At 44.4% G+C, this 25,853-nt stretch overlaps 3 protein-coding genes across 5 annotated transcripts in view; 2 read left to right on the forward strand and 1 right to left on the reverse strand.

Annotated features, from left to right (window-relative positions):
* The window catches only part of CC2D2B (coiled-coil and C2 domain containing 2B), a 119,054-nt gene extending 117,011 nt beyond the window's left edge, over positions 1 to 2,043 (forward strand). The window contains exon 33 of the mRNA XM_090058719.1: positions 1,595 to 2,043. Within this exon, the coding sequence (XP_089914845.1) occupies positions 1,595 to 1,780 (186 nt within the window). The 3' untranslated portion in view covers positions 1,781 to 2,043. The remainder of the gene's footprint in view (positions 1 to 1,594) is intronic.
* A 228-nt stretch (positions 2,044 to 2,271) lies between these two features.
* On the reverse strand, positions 2,272 to 18,858 carry CCNJ (cyclin J). Of its 3 annotated transcripts, none has more exons than XM_090057575.1 (6): positions 18,840 to 18,858; positions 18,248 to 18,356; positions 16,325 to 16,535; positions 14,560 to 14,859; positions 14,306 to 14,432; positions 2,272 to 12,476 (listed from the first exon to the last, which is right to left on the reverse strand). In XM_090057575.1, exons 2-6 carry the CDS (start codon positions 18,314 to 18,316, stop codon positions 12,071 to 12,073), a joined length of 1,113 nt encoding a protein of 370 aa, XP_089913701.1. In that variant the 5' UTR covers positions 18,317 to 18,356; positions 18,840 to 18,858; the 3' UTR covers positions 2,272 to 12,070. The 3 variants fall into 3 exon arrangements, with proteins under 3 accessions (XP_089913701.1, XP_089913700.1, XP_089913702.1); XM_090057574.1 differs by having other exon boundaries at positions 2,273 to 12,476; positions 14,306 to 14,465; XM_090057576.1 differs by lacking the exon at positions 18,840 to 18,858 and adding an exon at positions 18,561 to 18,809 and having other exon boundaries at positions 2,273 to 12,476; positions 14,306 to 14,465.
* A 90-nt stretch (positions 18,859 to 18,948) lies between these two features.
* Positions 18,949 to 25,853, forward strand: part of ZNF518A (zinc finger protein 518A) — a 74,391-nt gene continuing 67,486 nt past the window's right edge. The window contains exon 1 of the mRNA XM_090057561.1: positions 18,949 to 19,451. The gene's annotated coding sequence lies outside the window, so the exon portion shown is untranslated. The remainder of the gene's footprint in view (positions 19,452 to 25,853) is intronic.

Raw genomic sequence — 25,853 nt, forward strand, 5'->3', positions numbered from 1 at the left:
TGCCCCAGTGGGGGGAGCCACAGGGGCTATGTCCTGCTGCTGCTTGCCCAGCGGTGCAGCTCACAGGCATGGCTTGCTCTGGGTGGCAGCAGGGCATAGCCCGCACTCCCAGTGCTGCTACACCTACATCAGCGCCAGGAGTGGAGGCTATGCCCTGCTGCTGCTTGCCCCCTTCCACCTGGAGCAGGCCACACCCACATCCCGCCCTCCCCCCCTGCACCGGCTGGGCAAATGGCAGTAGGGCAGAGCCCCCACTCGGAGCACTGCTACACCTGCATCCCACCTCTCCGCCCCGCTCCCCAAGCAACACGACCCCTGCCTCAGCTAGGCAGCTTGTTCCAGTCCCAATCCCTCCCTCCCCCATGCCCCCTTCCTTCCCCACTTTCCCCAATCCCAACAGACTTAACCTGGATGCAGCTGTCAGCTACCTTTTTAGTCTATGGCTGAATTCCTGACTTGTCCAAACCTTTTCTGAAGCTTTTCCAAATTGACTCAGATGCTTTGAATTGATTTGGAGCTTTTGCTTGGACTCCCAATTAAATTCAGATTTGGAGATTTGGTCCCTGAATCGGGCCGAATTGCTTCCAAATCGAATCAGCTACCAAAGCTTCACACAGCCCTACCAAACAGTTCTGTGCTGTTACAGAGGCTGCAGAGGTGTATAATGCAACTTTAGTTTCCCTATTCTGCACTGGCTGCAGTGTTGCACACTATTGTTCTACCACCATCATGCTGCTCCTTACCACTATGTGAGAAATTGCCAGGGGGTCTTTAGAATACTCTTACATCTGTCTTCACAGCGTCTGCACTGAGTAAATTTCTCTCAGGCAGAAGATGGCCTGTTTTATCCAACATAAATAGACTCGTGGTTTGAGAATTTTTCCCTGTATTTTTATAGAAATAAAATATGATATAAAAATGTAGAATGGTGCATTTATATACCTAAAATTTGCCTGAAACAAGAATAAAGCACCAAGATATATGTAAATTAGCATTCATTTTGGCATTCAACTTCTGATTGATATGAAGTTACTTTTCACTTACGTAAATAAAACATTTAGCTTGAACATTCTGGATGAAATTCTGGCCCAACTGAAGTCAAAAGCAAACTTTTCATTGACTGGAGTGAAGGTAGGATTTTATTATCTGATTTTATAACAACTAAAAATACGAGAAAGGAACAATAATTTATTTCTCAATTACAGAGTCATAGAGAAGTAGGGCTGGAAGAGACCTCCAGAGGTCATCTAGTCCAGCCTGCTGCCTGAGGGAGTTCCTTAATACAACACAATTTTTACAGTACAACTTCGTAATATGATAAAAATGTGTACAATATAATCTTCACAATGAAGGGACTATTCAAAGAGAAAATACATTTGATAACTGAAAAATTAGTTGTCTGATAACTAGATGGACCGTGAAGGACTCATAAGGGAATTATCATTGTTTATTACAAACTCTAATCAATTCATGGTACTGATTTTTATATGTAAATGCAAATTAACTGCAAAGGTACTGTGGATAAAGATGTAGTTTTGGTTACAGAATAAACATTTCAAATTGTAGCTATAACTGTAATATTATATTTTTCTAGGTCACAGGGTACCCTATCCAGATGCCTTATATAAATTTGCAATCAATAAATGAAGCCGTGCATCAAACTGGCATTCATTCTTCAGAAATCCCCAACACGGAGTTTTCTCTTGCTGTATACCTTCACCCATATCCAAACAACATTTTATCTGTGTGGATCTACTTAGTTTCTTTGGTCTGTCACTAGTAAATAGTGTTTAAATCTAAGCAACCATGTGTTGGCTGTCCTGGGAAAAATGATCATTTATGAATGCAGGTTGGGCAATAAAGTTTAGTCTGGATACAGATATTTGGGGAGGTTAGTTCAAGTTAAAAATGACCACCTGAGCTACGTTGGGATGGGACCAGTAGGTGGGCTGGGTAAATCAAGGGTGCAAGCAATCTGTAGCAGCTGGTGTGGTGAGGTGGGCAAGCAGAATGCATGGAACGGATTAGGAGGATTGGGGGGCAGGCAGTGTCTGTGGAAGGAATTGGGAGGACTGGGGGGTTAGCAGGGTCTGGGGGGGATCAGGGGGCCGGGCAGTGTCAGCAGATGGTGCCCATGGGGGGATCAGGAGATTTGGGGGAACAGGTGGGGTCCATGTGGAGATTTGGGGGGTCAGGGACTCTACCCTACTCCCTGGACCAGAGGTTTTTAGTTTCCTGACCCCCCACTTCCAAATGAACAACCCCCCCTCCCCCTGCACTGTCAACCTACCCCCCGGTCCTGCCTGAATGGCACTGACGAATGATGATAAAACTGGCACTAGGAGCAACTTGCAGGGTGGTGGGGGGAGCAGGTGAGCGGAGGGCGGGGGCTGGCTGCTCTGTGCGGGGAGAGGTTGTCCACCTCGAGGTGGGGGTGAGGGGATAGGGGATAAAAATATGCTAGTGCCCAGGGGAGTAGGAAAAGCACAGTCCTGGGGCTGAGGCCAGAGGCTGGACTTTCCCAGCCCTGGGGCTGTGCTGGGAACTGAACATAAATATGGGACAGTTAGATCAGTCTAACAATGGCCAACCCAATCTCAGTTAGATTACCTCAGGGGTAGGGTTAACTGAGATCAGGTCAGCTGTTTTTAGACTGATCTAACCTTCCTGGAAATTCTGAACAATTTGCACTTAGATCCACTTAACTAGATATGTTAAGTGTAGGGTCTGCATCCAGGCAAACTAAGTTAGAGCACGTGGCTATTTTAACATGATTTCACCTCCCCCTAACCTCCCCACACATCTATATGCACCCTCAGTGTTTACAGAATCTATGACAGATCTTTTTACCTTTCCAGGGGTAAACTAGTCCTATTTATGACTTTAATGTACACTGTTACAGTCTGGTTATAATAGAGATATTGTAAATATAAAATTTCTCATTCATTGTCCATTAAGTATGTTGTAAATTAACCCTACAGCTACTATGAATTTAGAATTTATCTTATTTGTTGAGTAGAAAGGAAACTTTTTAAAGAAAAGATCTTAATGGGTTTTCTAAAGGTGTTCTGATGTCCTTCTGCTTCAGTGATTTTCAAATGTTCCAAGAGTAGCATATAAATAATACCCTTAACTTAAAAAATATGCCTCAGAATATTGCGGAATATATATTAATATTTGACTGATGGACACACTGGTGTACTTTGGTTAAAGTTATATAGGAAAATTCAAATCTGCAATCTTAAAATACATAAGTATACTCTTTCTTCCCTGAAAGTACTAAGATGAGGAACTAATCCTTTCTTTTCTTATTAACTTTTGAAATGTACATTGGCTAGCTTTGGTTTATATTTCTTTATTTTTCAGTTGTGAAATTTTTGTGGAATGTTGGATTATTGAGTATCTTTACTTCCCTGTAGCAGAATGTTTACATGATTTATTTTTTAAAACTGAGTTTAAATTTGCAACATGTAATTGTAAATAATACAGTTTAATTACAGGAAAAAAACAATAAAACAAAGCTGTAAAATACCATATGAATTATTATCATTTTAATAATGTTAAATCAGTAAAAATAATTTGTGATTTTATTAATATTATTTTACATCGAATTTTAAAATATGATTTAAAGTGTTAAAAAGTGCTACTGCTGATTCCATATGGGACAACATGGAAGTAAAACAACATGCTGCTAACTGAAGTTTTTGTTTTTTTGTCAGATAAGGCAGTGGTTTACTCAAAAGATTTGCAACCAGTGTATATTAACAGTCATATCTATAGCTAGAAGAAACAATGCATCATTGAAAGAGAGAGCTGGAATGTTTTATTCATCATCCATGGAATTACATAAATTCCATTTGCAAAATCTTTGTTTTCTCTCAGTCTAACTTTTAGCTTCCAAGCTAAGTTTCCAGCACTGGCAAACAGTAAGAAACAATCTTTAAATTTACAAACAGAGCAAAATTAATCTGTATGTAATTAGAGACAATTAACGTGAAACTCCACATAATCATTTTTATAAGTACTGAAATTTCTGAGTTGAAGTACACTGAAGTCTGAGGTTGAAACCTTTACCTAACAGCCAATAATATAAGGCTTGAGGAAACCAAACAGCGCACCTTGGACCATGATGCAGCACCCAATCCTCAACATCAGTTGAGAATTACATCCCAAAGATTGGTCATTCCAAGCAGTAGGTGAACTCATATTCAATAGGTATGTTTGCAAAAGTAGGAATGCAGTCGCTTGCATTATTTGTGTAGCCTTTTAATTATCCCTCTTTCATGTGGCATTTTCATTTTATGTTTGTGTTCAGTGAAGACATTTCTGTAACTATTTTCGTACCATCTTAGCCATTATATAGCTTCCTTCAAAACTAACAATACCATGATTATGGTAATACAGTAATAATTTTGACTTTCAAGGCATTTCTATACTGATTTTTATGGCAGAACTAGAGTTCATACACTGCTTCATTTTTCTATACACATGTAATACAATAGCATTGTTTTCAGGTAACTCCATTATCTAGCTGCCTGGCATTGTCAGTTTATCTGTGTTGGTCTAATAGTTTCCTTAAGACATTTGAAGAGATTAGTAAAGAGCTGGAGTTTATGTAATGAAGCAGATAGGGTAGGAAACATAATAATGAATTTTGTATCAGTAAATTTGATTCCATATCAAGGGAATTTTTAGCAGGATAAATTCTAGCACATATTCAATGATGTGGAGATGATTTGTGCAATATGTATAGTGCGTGTGTGTGTGTGTAAGATTTAATGCCCAGTGAAACAACTGTCTTCACTATAAAATATATCCTTGAAGAATATTTTGCTGGAATGTGGCAGTATGCAGAAAAACAAAGATTAAAAAAAATCCCACTAAGCACTAAGAGAACTGATCTTATTCCACTCTTCTCCAGTCCCTTGAAAAACTAGTAATACAAAAAGTGGGTGGGTCCTCTTCCTCTATTTTGTTTTTTGTGACTCAAATCTCAAGAGTAAAATGGTGGTTGTTCCAAATAGATACATTAATGGATTTTCAGGGACTACAACAGTGTGGAGTAAATTGAACTTAGGTATGTAAATTCACTTATGTACCTAAGAATTTGTATACTGGAATACAAACATAGAGAAACTGCAAAACGGCTGCCAATACTCTCCCCGATACCCTCAGGGGGCACATCCACACATGTACTTGAAGCAACTCAAATAGGAGTGGCACAAATTTGAGCCAGGGATTTTTACTTCAGCGCACGTGCTTGGACATACATTTTGGTGTGGGGCAAATTGTGCCACTTTGAACAAAATAACCCTGCCCAGCTCTTTCCAGATCTGCAGCCAGTGCTGGCCTCAGCAGTATAAAAAGCCACCCTGGAAAGCAGCTCAGGGCTACATGCTCTCAGGAGCTTCTGGGGGAAGTTGGCCATGGCCCTTTCTGCCTCTGGCTGTGGTGGCTGCTGCTGCTACTAGCTTGCTTTTGGAGCTTCTGGGGAAAATTGGCCATACCCCTTCCTGCCTCAGGCTGCTGCTGTTGCCACCTCACCTTCATGGGGGGGTTCTCTTCCATATGCTGCTGCCCACCCCCTCAGGGTGGGGCCCACATCCCCATTGCACTGCGCCACAGCCCAGTACCACACCCCAGCTTCTGCACTCCTGTTCTGGCCTGCTGCCCAGCCTGCCGCCAAGCCATGGCCGGAAGACAGCCTGGGGTGGGGGACTGCGCTGCCTATGGGCTCCTCCCCCAAATCACTGCTGGTGCCTAAGGGCACCTTGCCTGCCCTGGCTGCCTCAGCAGGCCACCCCCCACCTTCACCTTCATTTTGACCTTTACCTAAAACATGCCTTGAGTGGCTGTCCTGGACAGCTGCTACCGCTGCTGCTGCTTGTACTGCTACTGCCCCCACTTTAGGAGAGGAGGGATATCCCACTGCACTGCCTTGCACCACTCTGCACCGCACCTGCACTGGCATACTTCTCTAATTGACTGTTTGCTCCTGCACTCCCTCACAGCTGCCTCACCGTGTCTGATCCTGTGCCTTGTTTTCCTACCTGCTGTCCTGCTGCTAGGTGCCTGGTCACCTGAGGGGTTCTGGGACCGAGCTTCAACAAACAAAGCCCCTCCATCACTCCAGCCATCTCTTACACCTACCTCAGCAGCCTCTCCTGTGTGTTTTGCCCTTGCATGGTAAATCCTGTGATCCACTCCCAATGCCCTGGTGTTTGTTGTGTGGCCAAGTAAGCCAGCTCGAGTCTCCCCAGCCCTTGTGTGTGTATCTCCGTCCCCTACCTTCCCCAGGTATATCCTGCCTGATTTCCTATGGGGCTGTAGCTCAGTGAGCTTTAGCCCCCTTCCTCCCAACCCTGCCCTACTCCCCTCCCCCACAGCCCAAGCCTGCCCCTATTGGATTCACTAGACCTGCTGCAATTTTTGTTTCTTCTTTTTTGGTTTCCCTCTCCCTTACGACAAGCAATGGCAGAACAGGAGCCTTCTGGGGAGGCAGACACCTCTGCAGAACTTCCTACAGCCTCTGTGTGAGGGTAGATTCCAGCCAGGCCCCCAAGGAGGGGCACATCCCTACAACCTTCACTCTGGAGAGTTCAATCAACCCTCTCTGGGGGTAGACAAGCCTGTATCCCCCACTGTGGGGGCAAGCAGGACTCTAACAGGGAGTTGGAAGGGCCAGGGGTCTCCCTTGGCCAGGACCCTTCCGGAAGGGCTCCTAAGTTGCTCCCCCCCACATCAGGGACCCAGGGCAAGGGCAGTGGGAAGGGCTCCTCTTCATCCTCCTCCGTAGCTGGGGATGGCAAGGGCAAGGGCACCACCCCCACACCTAAACCACTAGCACCTGAGGGGACCAGGTGAGCTGTACCAGCCAGCACACCCACTCAGCCTGTCCCTGGCCCTAGCCCTAGCCCTGGCCCCACCAAGGTGGCCTCCCAGCGGGGGAACCACAGCTACACACAGAACAACCACACAGAACAACCTGCAGCTGTGGGGCCCAGACCCTCCACCACTGGCCCTTCCAGCTCGGGTGGCAGGGCCCCCTTTTTGGCACTCTACCAGAGGCATGGGGTAAAGTATCAACTAGCCAAACAGGAGAACCTGCACTTTGAGATGTGGGTGCAGGCCCTAGTTCAAGTGGTAGGGGCCCCCAAGATTGTGGTGGCCTCCTGCTTTCATGACAAGGGGTTTTTTTTTCCCTTGCCTCGGTGGCTGCTGCACAAAACACGGCAGAGAGTGGGCTCATGGTGGAGGATGAGTACATCCCTCTCGAGTCCCTAGAAGGGTTGGGGAACTGGGTGGTCCTCAGCTCTGTCCCACTCTATATCCTAATTGGGCCTTGCTCCCCCAATTGGGCCCTGCTCTGCCAGCTCCAAACCTTGGGGAGGGTTATCTCCACGGTGGTGACCCTCTCACTAGGGTGCTGAAACCCTGGCCTCTGCCACATGTGCTCTTTCTGCTATAAGGTCATGATCCAGCTGGCAGTAGGGGCGCAGCTGGAGGTCAAGGGGTGCCTTGTGAATAATGACTCTGTCAACACATTTCTCTTTTATTGGATCTGGAAGCAGAGCCTTTCAAATTAACACACCTGAAGAACAAAACGGTTCAGGGACCAAAATCCAGCTGCCAAAATGTTTTCCAGTTCTGATAGTTTATTCAGTAAGTTGGAAACCAATTTCTAGACTAAGCAATTAAGGCCTTTATCATGGAAATCATCTTGTATGCAGTATAACTTTAATTGGATGAACTTTTTTGAACTCAGAATACTTATGAAAGTAAATGATGAGTTTGAAGCAGAATTAAATAAAGTGGCATGTATGGTCTTACCTGAGGTGCAAATGAGATTTTGTAAGAGCAACTTAACATTTTAAGTTCTGAATAAGCATGGGGACCTCATTTTAAAGAAGTCTACATACCTATAGGTGTGTAAAAATATGCATTATTTATTGATGTTAGTTTGAATTAGAATTTTTTTTTATAACATGAAGATACTGCAGTCTGCATGCATTCTGTATCTGTATCGTGCCTGCTCCAAAATAGGCTCACAGTCCTAGCTATAATAAATACATCTAGTGGTCCTAATTGAGGTTTTTGTGGTGTTTCACTGGGGGTTTACTAGTGGCTGTGACCCACTGCAGCAGGGGGAAGGGGGGAAAGTTGTGGAGGGAGGTGGGGAGCAGCCTGACCTGGCCTGAAGGGGAGGAGGGGGGGAACAGATCAGGCCCTGGCCCAGAGCAGTGGGGGAAGGCCCTGTGGCCCTGGTCCTGGCCCCAGCCCAAAGCGGCATGGGGAGGCAGGGAGCTGCCACCACCTTGGCCTGAAGTGATGGGGAAGAAGCAGGGAGCAGCCCTGGCCCAAAGCGGCAGGGAGAGGGGGAGAGCAACCCTAGCCCTAGCTTGAAGTGGCGGGGGAAGCTGGGGAATGCCTCAGGCTCCGGCCCGAGGCGGGGGGGTCTGGACGCAGGCCTCTGTCCCTACCCCCTCCGCCGTCATTCTTGATGGGCAATTTGCTAGTGGTTTAATAAATTAGGGTGACTTTATGTCATCCCCCCACTGCAGCAGGCAGAAGGGGGGCAACAGCCCCAGCCCTGGCCCAAAGTCATGGAGAGCAGCCTGACCTGGCCTGATGGGGAAGAGGGGCAATTTGGTTAGGACCATTCTGGATTCTGTAGCCCCATTCTGGCCAGTTGGTCAAAAGTCCCAGAACAGAATTCAGCAGGAAGGCAGAGTGGTATAGTGTGCCCCACAGGCAGACACTACTGCTGTTGTGTGGGAGCAAGGTGGACAGATGGTCACAATATCTACGGTCCCTGCATTGGTTGCTCCTGCACCGCAGCAGCAGCAGCAGCAGCAGCAGCAGCGTGTACCTGCCCATCTGCCTGCTGTACCATGCCATTCTGCCTCCCTACTGAACTCCAGCCCAGGACTATGACCAACAACTAGGACTGGCTTATCTAATCCAGGAGTGTCCCAGCCATACCAGGGATGTATTGTCACCCTATTAATAATCCATATCTTTAGTTCCTTCCTTTTTGCCTCCCTTGCATATGCAGCTCTGCACTAGGTACAGCACTGCTAAAGTATACAATATTCTAGTATATGCTGCAGGTGCAATTATTTTGAAAATCTCTTCCAGCACAATTTCCTTCCTGCTTTGTTAATGTGGTAAAGTAAATATGTTACTGAGCCTAATGCGATACCACAGAAGAGAGCATGGGGAGAGAAAGTTTTCAAAAGCTAGAGACCTTTGGACAGATTCTGAAATTACAATTCTGAGTCAGCGGCCAAGCAAAGCAAGATACAATTGAGACAATTTACTCAAAACTAGATTTATTTAAAAAAAAAAAAAAAAGTTGAATGCATAGCACTCATCCAGATTCCATTGTTGTGGACATTTTGCATTTATGTGCATCATTTTAAATGGTGCCATAAAACACACATTTGGTTCTCTCAGTAAGAACATGTAGTGTATTTATTCAATGAACACTGGTAAAGCCCTTTAAGTAATATATTGAAAATGTTCAGTGTACACTACTTTCTCCATATATCATGAAGCTGCAGCATCAAGAGAAATTTAGATTAAATAAATAAAAAGTAACCAAACAGTACGTAGTGGATGCTTTTAAAGTTAAGCCTAATGGCTTAAAATACAGTCAAATAAAAATACCCTATTGTCTGTAGACTCTGCAGAGCTAACTGAACAATCCCCCATATAAATTCCAGTGTTAAAGTACTAGCTATCTTTTGTGTGTTAAATACCTATGGGATAGATTTGCTAATACTTCCCCCTCGCACATGCACACCAAAAAAATCTATATTGCTGTATTACATGTAAAGATGATGATGATTTAGCCAACACAAGGATTTTACTGGCTTTGCTACAGATGTCTGCTGTTATTTCAAGTCATGGTCCATTACAAAACTGTACATTCATAGTTTTAGAGGTAGTTAGCACATTGAAGACTTGGATATAGCACTGAATAAAGTGAAACCTGAACATGCAAAAGTGTTTCTTTTGGACACATTTCTTATCTCAATCTAACATTTCAGGTGGTTGGAAGTTTCTACTCCCTAAGCCTCAAAAGTAGGGACAACTTTGAAGAAGAAATGAAAGGAAAGGGTTACATTTTGAGGTAACCACCAGACCATAGGCTGTGCTTACATGGATGTGTATTTTCTAGCATAAAGCAGAGGAGCTTAATCGTCCTCATTTTGATCCCCTCAGTCCCACAAAAACCAATCAAACAAACAAAAAGGCCTAACCACCCTGAAGCAGGACGTGTGTATTAAAATAACTCCAAATACAGAGGATTCCTTCTCCTCAAAAATAAAGGATAAGTTCTTGCAGCACTTTCTGGTTCAGCTCCTGGCAGAGCATCAGAACAAGCGCAGCCATCCTCTTCAACTACTGAGTATTCTGGAAAGTCCCCCTCTCCCATGATAAATATCTTTTCCTTGAAACTGATATCACATATGCCTCCCCGCTTCCCACCCCCACAAGAACCATTCAGAATACTTGGGGTTTCACAGATCATATAGGCTTGGCCCCATTTCTGCCATGTAAATCATAAATTTAAGTGCTACAAGTAAGGGGGAAAAACCATAAACACACCCAAAATATTTGTCAGTATGGCTCCATTAATCAATTCCTTTTACCCATATCAGATTGTGGTGAGAATCTGCTACCACCTTTTATGAAAGAAGAGTATATTAATGGGAAAAGTTCTCTCACCATCACCTTCATCCCCTTGCTGAAGAAATGAAACTTCCTACTCTGGCTACCTACACCATAAAAGATAATACATAGTTGTCTGAACTGCAGTAAGTGCCCTCCGTGTTACATAGCAGTTCACTCTGCAATATGGGTTTGACTCAACATGAGGACTACAGAGACTACTCTTCAATTCGGATCTTCTGTATTGCAGAAGAATAAGCTATTCTAGTAATACCTGAGAATATATTCTCCCTTCTCCCCTGAGCTTGGCACGCAGTACTGGATTCCTGTATGTATTTATCTACACCTTTTCCTGTATACGTTGAGATTTATAGACTGTTGAACTAAAGGATACTTTTATATTGGTCATATCAATAAAACTATATATAAATCACAACAACTACCATATTAGTTCTGTTACAGAATTAGTATCTTAAATTTAAATTGAACTACACATTTCTGCAGTTGTTTGATAACGCACTTTAGGGAGGCAGAAAGTAATTTGGACTGAAATAACATTTTTTAAAAACACATATGCCTTTGGTATGAATGATCTGTAGATGTCCTGAAGGAAAGGTTACCTTAAATTATACCCAGTTAAAAATGTAGACAACAGCAGCACAGAATCTATGAGTAGATAATTCCCTGAGTTAGTGTGAAAGTGTTACTCCAAACATGAAATGAAAAAAAAGGTAGAGTAGAATATTCGTCCTGCGAGGCACAAAGTGTAAAAGCTAACTAAAAAAAAAGTCAGTTAACTTGAGCGCCTTATACAGTAAAGCATACAATCGAATGAGTGAGCAAAAGCAAGAACAAAGAGTAAGTTGCATTATTGATTCAGTCAAGAAAAGTTTCTCTCTGTAGGCCTCATTTCCAGGGAAGCCTGGGATCCCACACTCTTAAGTTTGAATTTACTCAAAGTAAATCTTAATACTGTATGGCAGTAATCAATATGGCCTCTTCAAAAATAATACTGCATGTCTCCCTCATTAAAAAGGAGAGCCTGTGGTCAATCCAAAGCTATATTTTTAAAATTTGGGTGGATGAGTGGTAGGGGGGAGCACAGAGTGCAGTGGAGGGCCAGAAATATTAGCTTATTATTCCCATGTACATACATTCCTTTTTGAAGGCATGCTACATGCTTTTTCTTTGCAGTCTGAATTGAACTAATGCATTTCAGTGCTTGGTTGCCATTCCAGTTGCTTTCTTTCTGGAGAAAAAAAAAGTACTACTTTTATTCAGATTGTTGCTGTTGCTCTCAGACTTAGAGGCTTTATGGGGGGGGGGCGGGAAGGGGACTGGGGAAAGGGGTAAGAGAGAAAAAGAAAAAAGAGACTAACTGAATTTGTACTCATCACCTTTCAAAGCAGGGAGTAATACAAGGATAATGTCCATTGATCTGGTAACTCCGGTTGTAGGATACACTTATACATGGCTTTACTTCTATTGGAACAGCTAGTGACATACCAGTACCAGTCTGCATGTGACCTCGGGCCTGAACAGCGGACTGCAAGGCAGCAGGACAAGTCTGCAGTGGATAAGATGATGTATGACTAGTTGACATAATTTGCTGACAGGTTTGCTGTTGTGATGTTGGATGGTGATACTGTAATGGAGTTTGATGTGTTTGGAGATACTGTGGTATTTGCTGTGGAACATAAGTCTCCTGTGGAGTTGGGGTCTGAAAAACACTGTGTTGCGCAGACTGGGCATGTTGTCCCTTTTGCTTGTTTGCTTCTTTTACATCATTATCATGTGCACTAGAAGACAAATAGAAAGCAATAATGTTTTAGCCTGACTTACAGTTTTAGGACCATTCTAACAAACCATAAAGCTAACCAATTTGAAATCTTATGCCAAAACAATTCATCTACAACATTAAGATTAGTATTTGCATTTAAGATTGGAGGAAACTTTTTTATTGGATTTAAACACATCAGGGCAGAAATCTTTGCAACTGCAGTCTACTAATAAGCTAGTGTTTGAGAAGCAGAAAGTGAAATAGTTTCTTCTCTTCAAGCTATGAACCACAAAGCAGAAATCTGATAGTTTTGGAAAATAACAGCTTTGCTATTATAATTATCATTTACCCAAGGATCTTTAGGCACTTCAAGCAATACAAACAACATTCCGTAAAGTATAGGCTAATGTAATTTTCTCCTTTCCTCAGCAAGTCAACACTTAAACAGTACATCTGGCTGTGTCATATTCCTTTAGATTCACACCTGCTTGCTGACTCCCTCTTTTCAGTTCTTCTACTGAATTCAGAAGTATACAACTTGTATACCTCAGTTAATGGTGTAATTTAGCCATGAGTTTAAATTTTTTTCTGCACAGGTAAGAGGATTGACATTTCGGGTGGCTGTTGTGCTCCTATAAATGGTATTCTGATTAGCAATTCATTATTCAGAGAAAATGGTATACAGCTAATTATGAGGTGTTGCTGATTTGTTTTGGATGCATTGTAGGGAAGAACTCACAGCAGCTCCTCAGATTTTCCAAAAAGGTGTTAACTATTTTTCCTTTTCTGAATAACACTCCTGTAATGCCACAACATTTGATTTTTGTATGCCTGCCTATTTACTGTGTACACTATATTAGACCACCAAAGGAGACAATTATGGGGTGGAGTGTTAATCTGTATGGAAGAACATTCAGTTTCTCTTCAAGTCTAAATTTAGCCATTTCTGTGCTTCTTAAGCACTAACCAGTTTGGACCTGGGTAGAAGTACACCTCAGTATGGGGTAAGTGATGCCAGTAAGCCTAGACCATCTAGAACAGTGGTCTTCAAACTGAGGTATACAGCACTTTGCCAAGGAATACATACCTACATCTTTAACAACAGTGACCAAGTACAAGCTCCATAAATGTGTGGCAAGTAATGGCAGAGCTGCATATTGACACTGCTCTGGCATAGGGGGTATGAGCACCAGTATCTTGCAGGTAAAGGTCTACATGGTTTGAAAACCACTTATCTAGAGCAATGGAAATGACTGTGTAGCACTTTTACAGCCACATTTAATCCTATCGTCCCTTTGAATCCCATGTGCAGGAATCTGATATGTAAGTGACAACAGCCTGCCACATCTTTCAATTTGTGGCTAAATGCAAGTTTTCCCTCTTAGTGGTGGGTCTGACTATCTGTTGTATGCTCCATTAGAAACTTCCAGATTGCAGGCCTTTTGAGTAAGTGGGAACTCCCAGGCTGCCTGTCCTATTCACTGGATAAGTATTGAATTCAGGATGTGTTGGTTTTTTTTTTTTAAAAAGATGCCTGCTTTCAGAGTTTCAATAGAGATGCAAAGCTTATACTAGAGTGAGGCCTTTGTCCATGTATTTTACTTGCTAGAAACATGGTGAGTTAGATTTTCTTTTCTTTTTTGTATCAGGGGCTTTGCATTGGTTGAGGTGCTACACTTAATTCTAAGTACTTTTGGAATCGATGCGACAAAACTGCTAGCAAGCCAATGGGTTTTTTTGGGCTAGTGGTGGAATCTATACACACTTTTAAATACAACTATCTTTTAAATGCACAATAGGCTGAGAAAGAAGTTTTTAATAAAAATGAGAAGCCAGTATAAAGCTTACATTAATAGTCGTTCAATACATGGCACCAGGAAGTCCCAGGAGTATGCAGTAAGTCGATGCAGTCGGGTTGGCCATGTTGGAGACAGACGCAAAATGATTCTTGAAGCAGCCACACATGCAGTAGCAACTAAAGAAGGGGCATAATTTAAGAATGCATGATCTGGGGGGGGGAGTAGGAGACAAAAGATTTAGGTAAGTTAGAGACAAATATTATCCAAAAACTAGAGAGGCATTAACCACATCATGCAACGCACCTTGTAAGGATACTTCCAAAAAGTAGTCTGCATATTTTGCCATGTATAACTTAGTCTTCTCTAAGGAAACCATTGGCCAACCATCATGGAGATCTGTCTCATGAACAGCAATAGAAAGGTAATAGTCGATGAAATGAGCAGCAGTTGGGAGGCACAAGTTCCACTGAAATGTTTCTAGCAACAATAGTTCCATATGTAGCAAGTTCTGTTTTGTTAACACTAGATTCATGTTAGTCATACAGCCCAAGCTGTTCAGCTGTTCAAGTTTAGGAACGCTGTCTTCCTTTTCTTCAAATTTACCTTTGGGCATGGAGAAAAGGAGAAAAAAAAAATTAGAAATATAAAGCAAACTCCACTTGCTGTCTAAACTGAAATATGACAGGAATAAACATGTCAAACACCTCCATTCCTCACATAAACAAAACTCAAGGGGAGTCTGGCCTGAAGTGAAAGAAAAAAGCTCTGTTATAAAGTGTTAAGCTTTAGCAGATAATAGTCAGACATCCTGCAGGATATTATGTGGTGCCATGCTTCCTGTTGTCTCTCACGGGTCCTTATGAGGGGTTTGTTTCAAAGAACGAATACATCCAGACTAGATCACAGCATCAAGGATACTTTAGGAGTAGCCAAATAAACAATGGCTAAATACATAATTCTAAAAGCTGCCAGTCATTAGTGACATACTATTAAGACTTTTTCTGAGTATTCAAGAACAAGCTGCAGTCTTTGGATTTTTTTTAAATGCAACTATTTCTTTGAAAATCTTTCAGTTTTTAAATTTAGTAACTGACTTAAGGGAATGTCAGTAACATGCATCTGGAAATGCACATTGCACCAGTTATATAATTTTCCCCAACACTCCCTCCTTTTAAAAAGTTATCAGTAACTCCATCCCATCCCAGATTTTGACTCATCACACTTCTATATTTAGCTACCTGCTCCACTGCCTCAGTTTTATTGCAGAATCATTCTTACGATTTTTCACTCAATGGTTGAAGTTATGTTGTATTAGTAATTAAGTGTTTTTCGGGTGTCTCTGAATGTTCAGTGGACCGAGTCCTCTATTCTCCCATCAGCAATTGCAGGTACTCATCCAATGAAGACATTTTGTTTATTTACTGAAACTTTCAGAGAATTCTCTGAATTTACACAATCATCTTTCTACAACTGCTATAAACTTAAGAAGATATATTACACCACAATGAATTCCACTTATTCTACTATTAATGAAAAGATGTTTGACCCATACAACTTGACTGTACTTGAGCTCACCCCAAAATGTCATCCTAACCTTTTGTAGATGAACTTACATACACTACTTTCCATTAAACCAAATACTTTAAAATGTTTGTGAAATTTGCTAGGCAGCTGTTGTGAAAGACTGGGAAGAAAGGGGAGGAAATGGGCACTTTTTACTTTTTCCAGTATTTAATCTGTCAACCTCGAAATGACAGGTGGCCTTTAAAAAGAAAAAGTGCTTATAATTCCGTTTTTAATTGTAGTTATATATAAAAAAAATTAATTGAGGATTCTTTAAAGTCTGAACAGTCATTGTAGACTTCTCTGTCTACTTCTTTCAAGTCCAACAACAGTTGGAATAAGGGGCTAAAGAAAGGTCCAGTTATTGAGACAAATTCAGCAATGTCCATATAGCCCTTTATCTTCTACATACATTTACTTTCTAAATCTGCTCTATACCAGATGATCCTTCCATTTGGTACCAGATCCTGTTAGTTTAGTCAATCAAATTTGGTTGCATACTCACTTGCTAAAAGTAAGCAGGAAAGAGCAACGACATGCAGCTGTTGAATGGATATATCATAGCGATCCATAAAGAGGTCCAATAGGTAAACAGCAAGATGTCGTGCTGCAGGACAAAGTCTGAAACGATTGCTCACAATGGCAATCAGGTCTGCAAAATATCTTCTCAGATGTAACTGGGGAGATTGGCCTTTGTAGGAGGGCAGCTTCAGTTCCTAGATGGAGAGCAGTGTGTAGTTTTAATACAGCCACCATTACCATTATTTTGCAAATAAATATGGCAAATAAATTGGAAAAATGTCATCAAGAAAAGATTAATCCTGTTTTTATAAATGAACTGGAGGCAGATTTTAGGAATCCCCATCAGTTTCAACATTTCTGTCCAGAGCAGAACTGTTCTCTCCCTTGAAGCTACTTGTATAGTGTTCTGAACAACACCTATGAGAGGAGTAGTTATGTGGTAGGCCCACTTTTAAATCTCTCTCACTTGGCCCAACACTTAAAGACAAATGATCTGAATAGAAAACTCACTTTGAAGAGCAGAAGGTTGCAAGGACAGAGGCGTTAACTGCTAGGAGTGTGTGCTCTACTCTGCAGAGCTAATTTCCAGGCAAAAAACAGCCAAACCACCACAGCTGACCCCCAGCCCCATCATGAACAAACTGAGAGGAAGCACCAGATTGCAGAGTTGAGGTCAGGTAGGGTTTTATAGGAAAACAGTTAAAACTTCTTAGAAGGTGTTTGCTGTGTGACACTTAAAATGACTTAAAATGGAAATTTTCAGAATGTGACTGCGAGTTGAAAATAAATGGTGGTGTTCCATTTTTTAACCACATTTTAGTAACTTTTCCCCTTTGTAAGTAAAATGTATTACATTAGTTGCTGCTCTTGTACATAAGCCCATATATGCACATTGCTTTCATGAGCAGGCCTTTGCAAATCACCAAAAAACAAGACAACACAGCCACATTTTTACTAAGTTAAGTCATTGTAAGCTCACTGACAACTCTGGGGATAAGGCGAGTCTTATCATTATCAAAAAGCAGTGCCTTTAAAATAGTGGCATAATTCAGCTCACAGCTAAAACAATGTTAACAGGATTGCCTAAGCATTTTATTTGGGACAGCAAACCCCCTTACAACACGTACATACTTCTTCCGAGTATCTTGGCACCTTTCACACAGCCTGAACTGGGAACTTTTAACACATTCAAACAAGAGGATCTAGTACAACATGGCCCCCTATAGTTTCGAAGGGCAAAGATGGGGAAAAACCTGGTCCATCTAACGTGTGCTCAGGATTAACTTCCGATAGTCCAGACATTACACATCTTTCAGCTGCTCTGCTGCAGCCAAGGCTTTTCATGCAGTCTTCAATTACCCCAACTTGAAGCTGGCACAGTGCTCTGCCCTAGAGAGCAGGTTTGGAACCAAGAAGTGTCACAAGCGCATTTTCAGTTTACAGAGAACAACTTTCTGCACACTCCCTGTGGAGGCAGGCTGCAGCGAGGGAAAGGCAAGGAACTGGCTACTAGGGCTGGCACCACTGGCCCCTCCTCAGCAGTGTCCAAGGAGCCAGCCTGCTCCCGTCATGTTTCGAGCAGCGACTCCTTTGTGATGAGAGTTTTCCCCTCGCCGGCAGGTGGTTACTTCACCGGGGTGGGGGATCCTCCCGCAGCCCCGGGTACCCCCCTCTCGGCAGCGCTGGCCCCGAGCTCGGAGGAGTTTGCAACTCCCCGCCCGCAAAACGGGCGAGCGGTTTGTCTAGGGAGGACGCCTGTATGCAGGGCACCCCTCCCCGCGGGCCGGGAAAGCAGGGCCGCCCCCCACACCCCCCTGCAGTGACCCGCCCTGGGACCAGCCCTTCCCGCGCAGAGCATCAGGTGGCCGGAGCCCTGGCAGGGCGGCCGCGGCCGGCCGGGGGCTACCTTGTAGCGGAGCGCTTGGTGGATGTCGGCAGCGAGCTGTTCTTTCCACCACTGCGTCTCCAGCTCCATGGGACAGGCCGGGCTCTGGGCGCGCGGCGGCCGCCGAAGCCTGCGCGAGAGGACGAGGAGGAGGAGGAGGAAGCAGCTGGCGTGGGGCCAGGTGGATCCTGCCCTACCCGCCCCGCCGCCGGCCACGAGATCGCTCGTACGGGGCAGCCCGGCCCCGGGACTCCTGCACCCGCGGGGCCCGGGCAGCCCCTGCCCCGGACGGGCCACAACAAAGGCTGAGGCAGCGGCAGCCCCCGCCACTCACCCCGGGCGGCTGCAGCGCGACTCACGGCCGCCGGGGCAGCACAACAGGGGGCAGCTCCGCGGCCATCGCGGGGCAGGGGTGGGGGCAGGAGAGCGGCGTCCCGCGACCTCTACTCGGCATCAGGCCGAGCCGCGGCCCCAGCCCATTGTTAAAGGGCTGCGGCAGGCGGGCTTGTGTACAAAGCCAGGCGGCAGGCACATGCCGCTGGGCCTCTGCCAATCCACGCGCGCCTTACAACGGGGCCTCGCCGGAGCGCTCCAATCGCTGTGCGACACTCACGTAAACTCGGCGGCTCTGTTCTGCCACCACATGCGAGCGGGCTTTGAGCCCGCTGAGCTGCCGTAGCCGGCCAGAATAAAGCCGGGGGCGGGGAGCTGTCACGTGACGCGTTCTGGCTGACGTTCAGTCCGGGCGGGGGGCGGAGCTAGCGCCTGCGGAACGTGCGGTGGCTGCCGCGTGCGCGTGCGCTGAGCCCCTCGTGGTGGATGCGGGCGCGGGGTGGTTGTCCGCCCCGCCCCGGCGGTGAGGGCGAGGAGCAGTGTCCGAGGAATAAGGCGCGACCCGAGCCGGTTGCAGGGACTGAAGGTTTCGGTGACGGGTCCTGCCGGGGTGGGGCTCTGCGTCCCCGCGCGCTTTGAGGCTTTGCATATGCCCGGCTGGTGGGCGGGGCGGGTTGGAAGCGGGCTGAGGGGAACGTCACTGCTGCGGTGACATCATTTCTCTTTGTCAGATCAGTCCACCAGGGTCTGGTGCGGCGGGTCCAATAAACGATGTCGCCGTGCTACTGTCATTCCACCCAGACAGCGGAGCCAGCTTGATTCTTCTCTAAGTCTGAACTAGGAGTTTGCAAGACGTAAGAGCATGTGAGCGGGCAGAGAAGCCTCAGAATGGGTACGCCTGCCTTGCATTCCCTTGGTGCTTTGATTTCTTCTGAATTCTCAGTGGAGGCGTTCCAAGAGCACTCATTTTTCTCTGCCTGCCTCGAAACTGGGAGGTTTTTTCCTTGCATGCTGTCCTCATGGTGATCTGCCAGGATTTTTCATGCTGCTGTAGCATGTTCTTCTTCCACCAGTCTGGGCCAGTCAGGGATAGCACTTGGGGTTTTAATCTTTTCATATAAACATGGGAGTTTTATTTTGGAAGTACTGCAAAAAAAAGTCTGCCTTTTTCATCTGGAAAAACTCCAACTCACTTTCTTGTTGAGGGCCAGATTCATGATGGTTGAGTAATTGAGGCTGTTAATTTTGGAGAACCAGGGATGGATGAACTAGTCATTTCTGTTGTGAGTATTGCAACAGGGGTCTTTAAATATAAATTAAGCAATAATTCTGGTGTTTCTGTGTAGTATTAACAGCTGATGTTTCTCATTAAAACGTGCTTTCAAACAAGCTTTTCCAAATTCTTTTGTTTTCTACTTTAATTCTAAGACATTTGTGGGCTAGATAACTTAGTAAAACATTGTCTATATGCAAAACCCATTTAGGGTGAGAATATGTAGTCCTTAAAACCACGTTGCAGATTGTAGAGGCACTGTAGATGTGGAAGGAGGCAAGGCTGTTTTGCCAAAGTAAATCTGGAATAGACCACAGGCAGTCTTCTAGGCCACAGCTGTCCAATTTGTGGCCTACAGGCAGCATGTGGCTTGCAGAAAGTTTATCAGCACCCCCTGGACTCCCACCCATCATGGGCTACCGGTGCTTCCTGAGTCTGGGGGGGGAACACCAGCAGGGCATGATCTGGTGAGGGGGATCCCCCAGCGGCCAGCCGACACTTCCGCCGCCAACATACTGCTGGTGGAGCCAATTTTGGGCGGGGGGACACTCCATAGGAGCACTCGCTGTTAGGGCGGGCAACAGCGCCCTCCCTACGTGGCTCCTATGCCACCCAGCCGCCTCTCTCTGTATCACTGTGGCTGCAGAAGGCTTTCCCTCTGTCTCTTGCTTTCTACATCTGCCCCAGGGGGTGAGATGGCACAAGGCAGGTCATGGAGGGGATGAGGCAGAGGAAATCATGCAGCTGGTGAGCTGCAGGGGAACATGGGCAGACAGGCTGGGCTGCCTGCACGTATGTGCTGAAGTGATGGAGGGAGCTGTGTTTATTGAAGTGGCTAGTAAAGTGGATCTTCAGTTGTGAAGAAGGCATTGATATTAGTAATATATAGCTTAATTTAACTTATTAATGGTGATTAATAGTGAAGGGATTGTCTGAGGTGCTGAGTCAATTTTCACAGATGTCAGTGCAAATTGAGCATGATTAGCACTGACCAGATTTGGACCCAGAAAGACCAGGAATGCAAGGGCCTGATATAGATGCTAAGCTGTTGAGGTGCTTTTGCCCAATACTGAGCACTTTCTTTCTGTGACTTGATTTGAGGGTGCTTATTCTCTCTCTCATAGGAGATGCTAGTCTCTTTGCAGGACTGGATCTTACATTCCAGCAAAGTGAGGTCATTCTGAAATAAATTGGTCTTATATATTATAGTAGAAAGTCAGAATCCATGGACAGTCTTGATGGTGGTAGTTAGAGTGATCTAAGGCTCTATTGCCTTTTTATGCTGAAAAGCTCATTATACTTCCTACTTAGCACAATAGAAGGGAAAGAGCCCATCCAGAGTAAGACAAACTCATGTTCTGTAGGGAAGTTACCTCCTGGCATTCATTCTGTGGGCATCCCAGCTGATGCTCTACTGTGTCTGCATGTTCTGAAGCTCACCTTGGGGCGCTAATGCGACTGATGAAGTCTCTGGTATCTTACCAGAGCTGGTTAGCTCCCTTCCAAGAGGAGGGAAAACTACATAGGAAAGTTAATTTCTGGTTCCTTTCACCCTCACAAATTCTAACTGGTCCAGCTGTTTGATGTTCATCTCTTGTTGGGGACAGTAAGAGCACTTCCTTTGCTTCTGGAAGAAGCAGGGTTACCATTGCCAAGTCTTGCAATTGCATTAGCTGGTGGAGGCTGGAGCTTGATTGAGATTCTCAATTTAAAATAACACAAGGGAAAGCTTGAAAACATGGAATGATTGCATCCGAATGACCTAGAAACCAGAGGGCAAATTAAAAGAAATACTTGCATTTGGATTCTTTGCAAGGCAAGGATTTTTTGTAATATTTTTATCAAATCATGAATTAAACACTTGTGGTTAGCTGTTTTGGAGATGCTTCGCAGTGAACTGTGTACCAATCCAGATCACATTTTCACATGTTAACTCCCCATCACTAGGATAAGGGGTGGAAATGAGGATGAGAGGGGAAGAAAAAGCCCAAGGAATGGAGGATATTTAGCTGTTAAACCTACTTTGCTCATCAGTTCTTGTAGGCTCCTTAGTAAGTAATTTATAAACTGATTTTAAGTAGTCATTTACACACCTGCATAGAGAGTGATTTGGTTTCTGTGAGAGAGAGAACTGTTCTGTGATGGGTACTAGCATTTGTGTTTTTGATTCCACAGGCATGCAAACACCTATTTGATACTCAGGATATTCTTTCCTAAGGATTTTTTTCAGCCAGGGATTTGTTCTGATTATTTGCCATCTGGTACAGAAATCATCCAGAAAAAGTAACTGCATTTTGCTATGCTTTAGTTCTTCAGAATGCAGAGCAAATGTTAACTAATTAATGAGAATAACACACGGTAAAAAGCAGTGGAGAAGTTCAGTAGTTGTAATTGTTGTAGGGGTACTTTAGTTCTACACAAGGCAAGCTCAGACATGATTTTAAAAAGAGAAATGACACTGAAGGCCTGATCTAGCAAATAGATGCTTTAGTAACTTAAATTGTTCAGTTGGGTAGTCCCACAGATTGGTGAGATTAAACACCAAAATAAATGTACTCACATGCATAAGTATGTTTGTAGGATGGATTTCTAAAACAGTTTCCACTACCAGCTGGTGTTGCCCTCAATGTTACCTCTGTTTCTGTAGAAGAACATCATTTTTGTCCAAAATGTTTCAGGAGTAATCTCAACATAGATGTATAATCAAGGATGTTTTTAAGATGAATCAAAATAGGACTTTGAAAAAGGAGTGTTTTTCATTTTTTCTACTGACTTTTGATCAAGTTTCATACATTGCTTGGTGGGCAAATACTTCTTGACATTTTTCAGAGCTTGAACTGTTTACATCAGTCTTACTTTGAAAATACTGCAAGAACATGTGATGCTTCAAGCAAGTAATTTCTGCAGTAAGAAATAATCTTTGTGTTACAAGGGGAAATAAGACCTGTGAAGTCCAATAAACAGGATGCTAATAGGAGCATATTCTGAGACAATATTTTTACAACCTGTAAGAAATATGGTAGTGCATACTAGAAGCAGAGAAAGCTAATGAACACCCATATGCTAAAAACATCCTGTAATCACCCCAAATAGGGAAGTATGACAGTCTTTCTCTTGTATATTAGGAGTAATTACTATAATTGTCACCACATGGAGGAAATGACTGATGTTCAGCTTGGAGATTCATAAACACCAGGTGGGTCATTCAGTTGAGCTGTTGAGTGAGAAAATAATACAGATTGTATACCTTGCTTGGCAGATGCATCTCTGTGATTTTTGGGAAACTACTAGCAGATAAAAACCAGGTACATGGACAAAAGGGACTTCTGAGGGCTATTTTATTTTTAATTAGATTTATACAGGCTTCCCTCAATTTATGCAGTACATGCATTCCTGGAGAATGCCGCATAAGTCGAATTTGCATAAAGCGAACCTACTTTATAATGTAAGAAATAGGGATAGTTTCATGTGTTGGCTGGTCCCAGGGCTGGCTGGGGTGAATGCAGACAAGTGGAGCCCCAGGTGGGGTGGGGTGGGCACTGCAGGCTCAGGGGTTCCAGGTTCTTCCCGGCACTCTGCCTGTCTCCACTCCATTCCTGGCTGCAGTGGCCCCAGGAGCTGCCGGTGCCAGCTGCCTGCATCAGGCTAGCGGCTGGTCCCAACCTGCTCTCGTCTGGCTGCAGGCAGCTGCTTGCCCCTGCTGCAGCCCTGGGAGTGGTGGATGCCACTGCCTGCAGCTGGTGTTGTGACCGCCTGTAGCTGGATGTGAGCAGGCTGGGGCTGGTGGCTGCTGCAGGCTCAGGAACTCCAGGTTCTGCCCATCTCTGCCCCCGTCCCGGCTGCAGTGGCCCCGGGAGCTGCTGGTGCCAGCTGCCTGCACCAGGGCATGGTGCAGCCCAGCAGCTACAGGGAACTGGCATCGGCCACTCCCAGCACAGCTGCAGCAGGAGCTGGGGTAAGTGGGGACAGTCAGAGCAGGGGGTTTGGGACACAGTGCAGCCCGGTGGCTGCCCTCAGCTGGTGCCGGCACCTCCCAGAGCTGCTGCAGCCAGTGCTGGGGTGAGTGCCATACCCCACGCTGCCTGAGGCTCCGCTTGTCTGCACTCATCCCAGCCGGCCCCAGGAGCAGCCAACCGGGGAAGCTATCCCTATTTCTTACATTTATTGTATAAAGTAGGTTTGCTTTATATGAATTAGATTTATGCGGCATTCTCCAGGCCTATGCTCATTGCATATATGCCAATTTACCTCAAGTAACGAATATCGGGTATAAAAGGGTCATCCCATAAGAGCGAATTTGCATAAATCGAACCCGCATAAATCAAGGGAAACCTGTATTATAATTGGGGGCGGAAATAATTCAAATTCATCTTCCTTGCTACATAAATACCTAGGATGTGTAACTATGTGTTTCCTATTGTTGCTCTCCCATTCCTTTAGAGTATTACAAACTTTTGTTGCCTCTTCTCTAAAATTAACCCGTCCTACAAACACTTATGCACGTGTTTGACTTTTCACTACTATTATGGGTATCCAAATTTCTTATAAAACTTTGAAGTTATCAGCACTAAAGTGCATTTACAGTCTCCACATTTACAAATAGGGCCCAACCTGCTTCCAATAGGATCAATCCCTCACTCATTTTTCTGAAAGTTTACATTTCTTTTGGTCATTTTGCCAAGTTTCATCTCTGTTTTCCTTCCTTTTATACTTCTGTCATTGAAGCTCCATGAGCAGTTGCAATCATGTCTCTAGAATGATTCATTTCTTTTAATTAAATGTCCTTGGAGTACTGATGCTACAAAGGTCATCATATAGTACAGATTTCACTTAAAAAGGTTTTATTTAAAGTATGATCAACAAGTGAAATAATGAGTTACCAGCATTTTAATTAGGTAAGAATAATAAATGGACATCAAAATGCCAGTAAAATCAAGCAAGCTAAGAAAGAGACTGAGTCCTTACTACTTCATCCTTGAATTCAGTTCCTAACCTGAACTCTAGTTCATAGATTCATAGACATTAGGGATGGAAGGAACCTTGGAAGATCATTGAGTCCAGCCCCCTGGCCAAGGGGCAGGAAGTCAACTGGGGTCACAGGATCCCAGCAAGATAAACATCCAAATGTCTCTGAAAGGAGTCCAGAGTAGGTGCTTGCACCACCTCCGGCGGCAGTCTGTTCTAAGCCTTGGGGGCTCAGACAGCAAACAAGTTCTTCCTTATGTACAGCCTGAAATCATCTTGGAGGAGTTTGTGACTGTTTGACCTTGTCATCCCTTGGGGTGCTCTGGTGAACAGGCGTTCCCCCAGATTCTGATGTACATCCCTTATATACTTATAGGCAGCCACCAGGTCCCCCCTAAGCCTGAACTTTTCCAGGCTGGAGTCCCATAGATCTCAGCCTCTCATCATAAGGCCTGTTCTCCTGCCCTCTGATCATGTGCATGGCTCTCCCCTAGACTCTCTCAAGCATCTCCATGTGCTTTTTAAATTGTGGAGCCCAGAATTGGATGCAGTACTCCAGCTGCAGCCTCACCAAGGCCAAGTACAGAAGGAGGATGATATCATGGGATTTGCTTGAGAAGCATCTATGGATGCAAGCCAGAGTTTTGCTTGCTTTACCAGCTGCAACATCACATTGGTGGCTCATATTCATCTTGCAGTCAGTCATGATCCCAAGTCCCTCTCGGTCGTGGTGCTAGCAAGTGTAGCACTGCCGAGACTATAAGCATGCTGCGGGTTTTTCTTCCCAACATGGAGTACCTTGCATTTCTTGGTCTTGAACACCATCAGGTTTTTGTCTACCCATTTTCAGAGCCTGTCAAGGTCAGCCTGGATCACCATCATGTCCTCAGGTATGCACACTTTACTCCAAAGATTGGTGTCTTCGGCAAACTTGGCCAGTCTGCTTCTGATACCAATGTCCGCATCATTAACGAAGTTGTTGAAAAATATAGGCCCAAGGACAGAACCTTGGGGGACCCCACTGGTCATAGGGCACCACAATGTTTGACTTCCATC

Source organism: Crocodylus siamensis, chromosome 7, assembly GCF_052110815.1.
Source record: "Crocodylus siamensis isolate JL-2025a chromosome 7, ASM5211081v1, whole genome shotgun sequence".
Classification (NCBI taxonomy): Eukaryota; Metazoa; Chordata; order Crocodylia; family Crocodylidae; genus Crocodylus; species Crocodylus siamensis.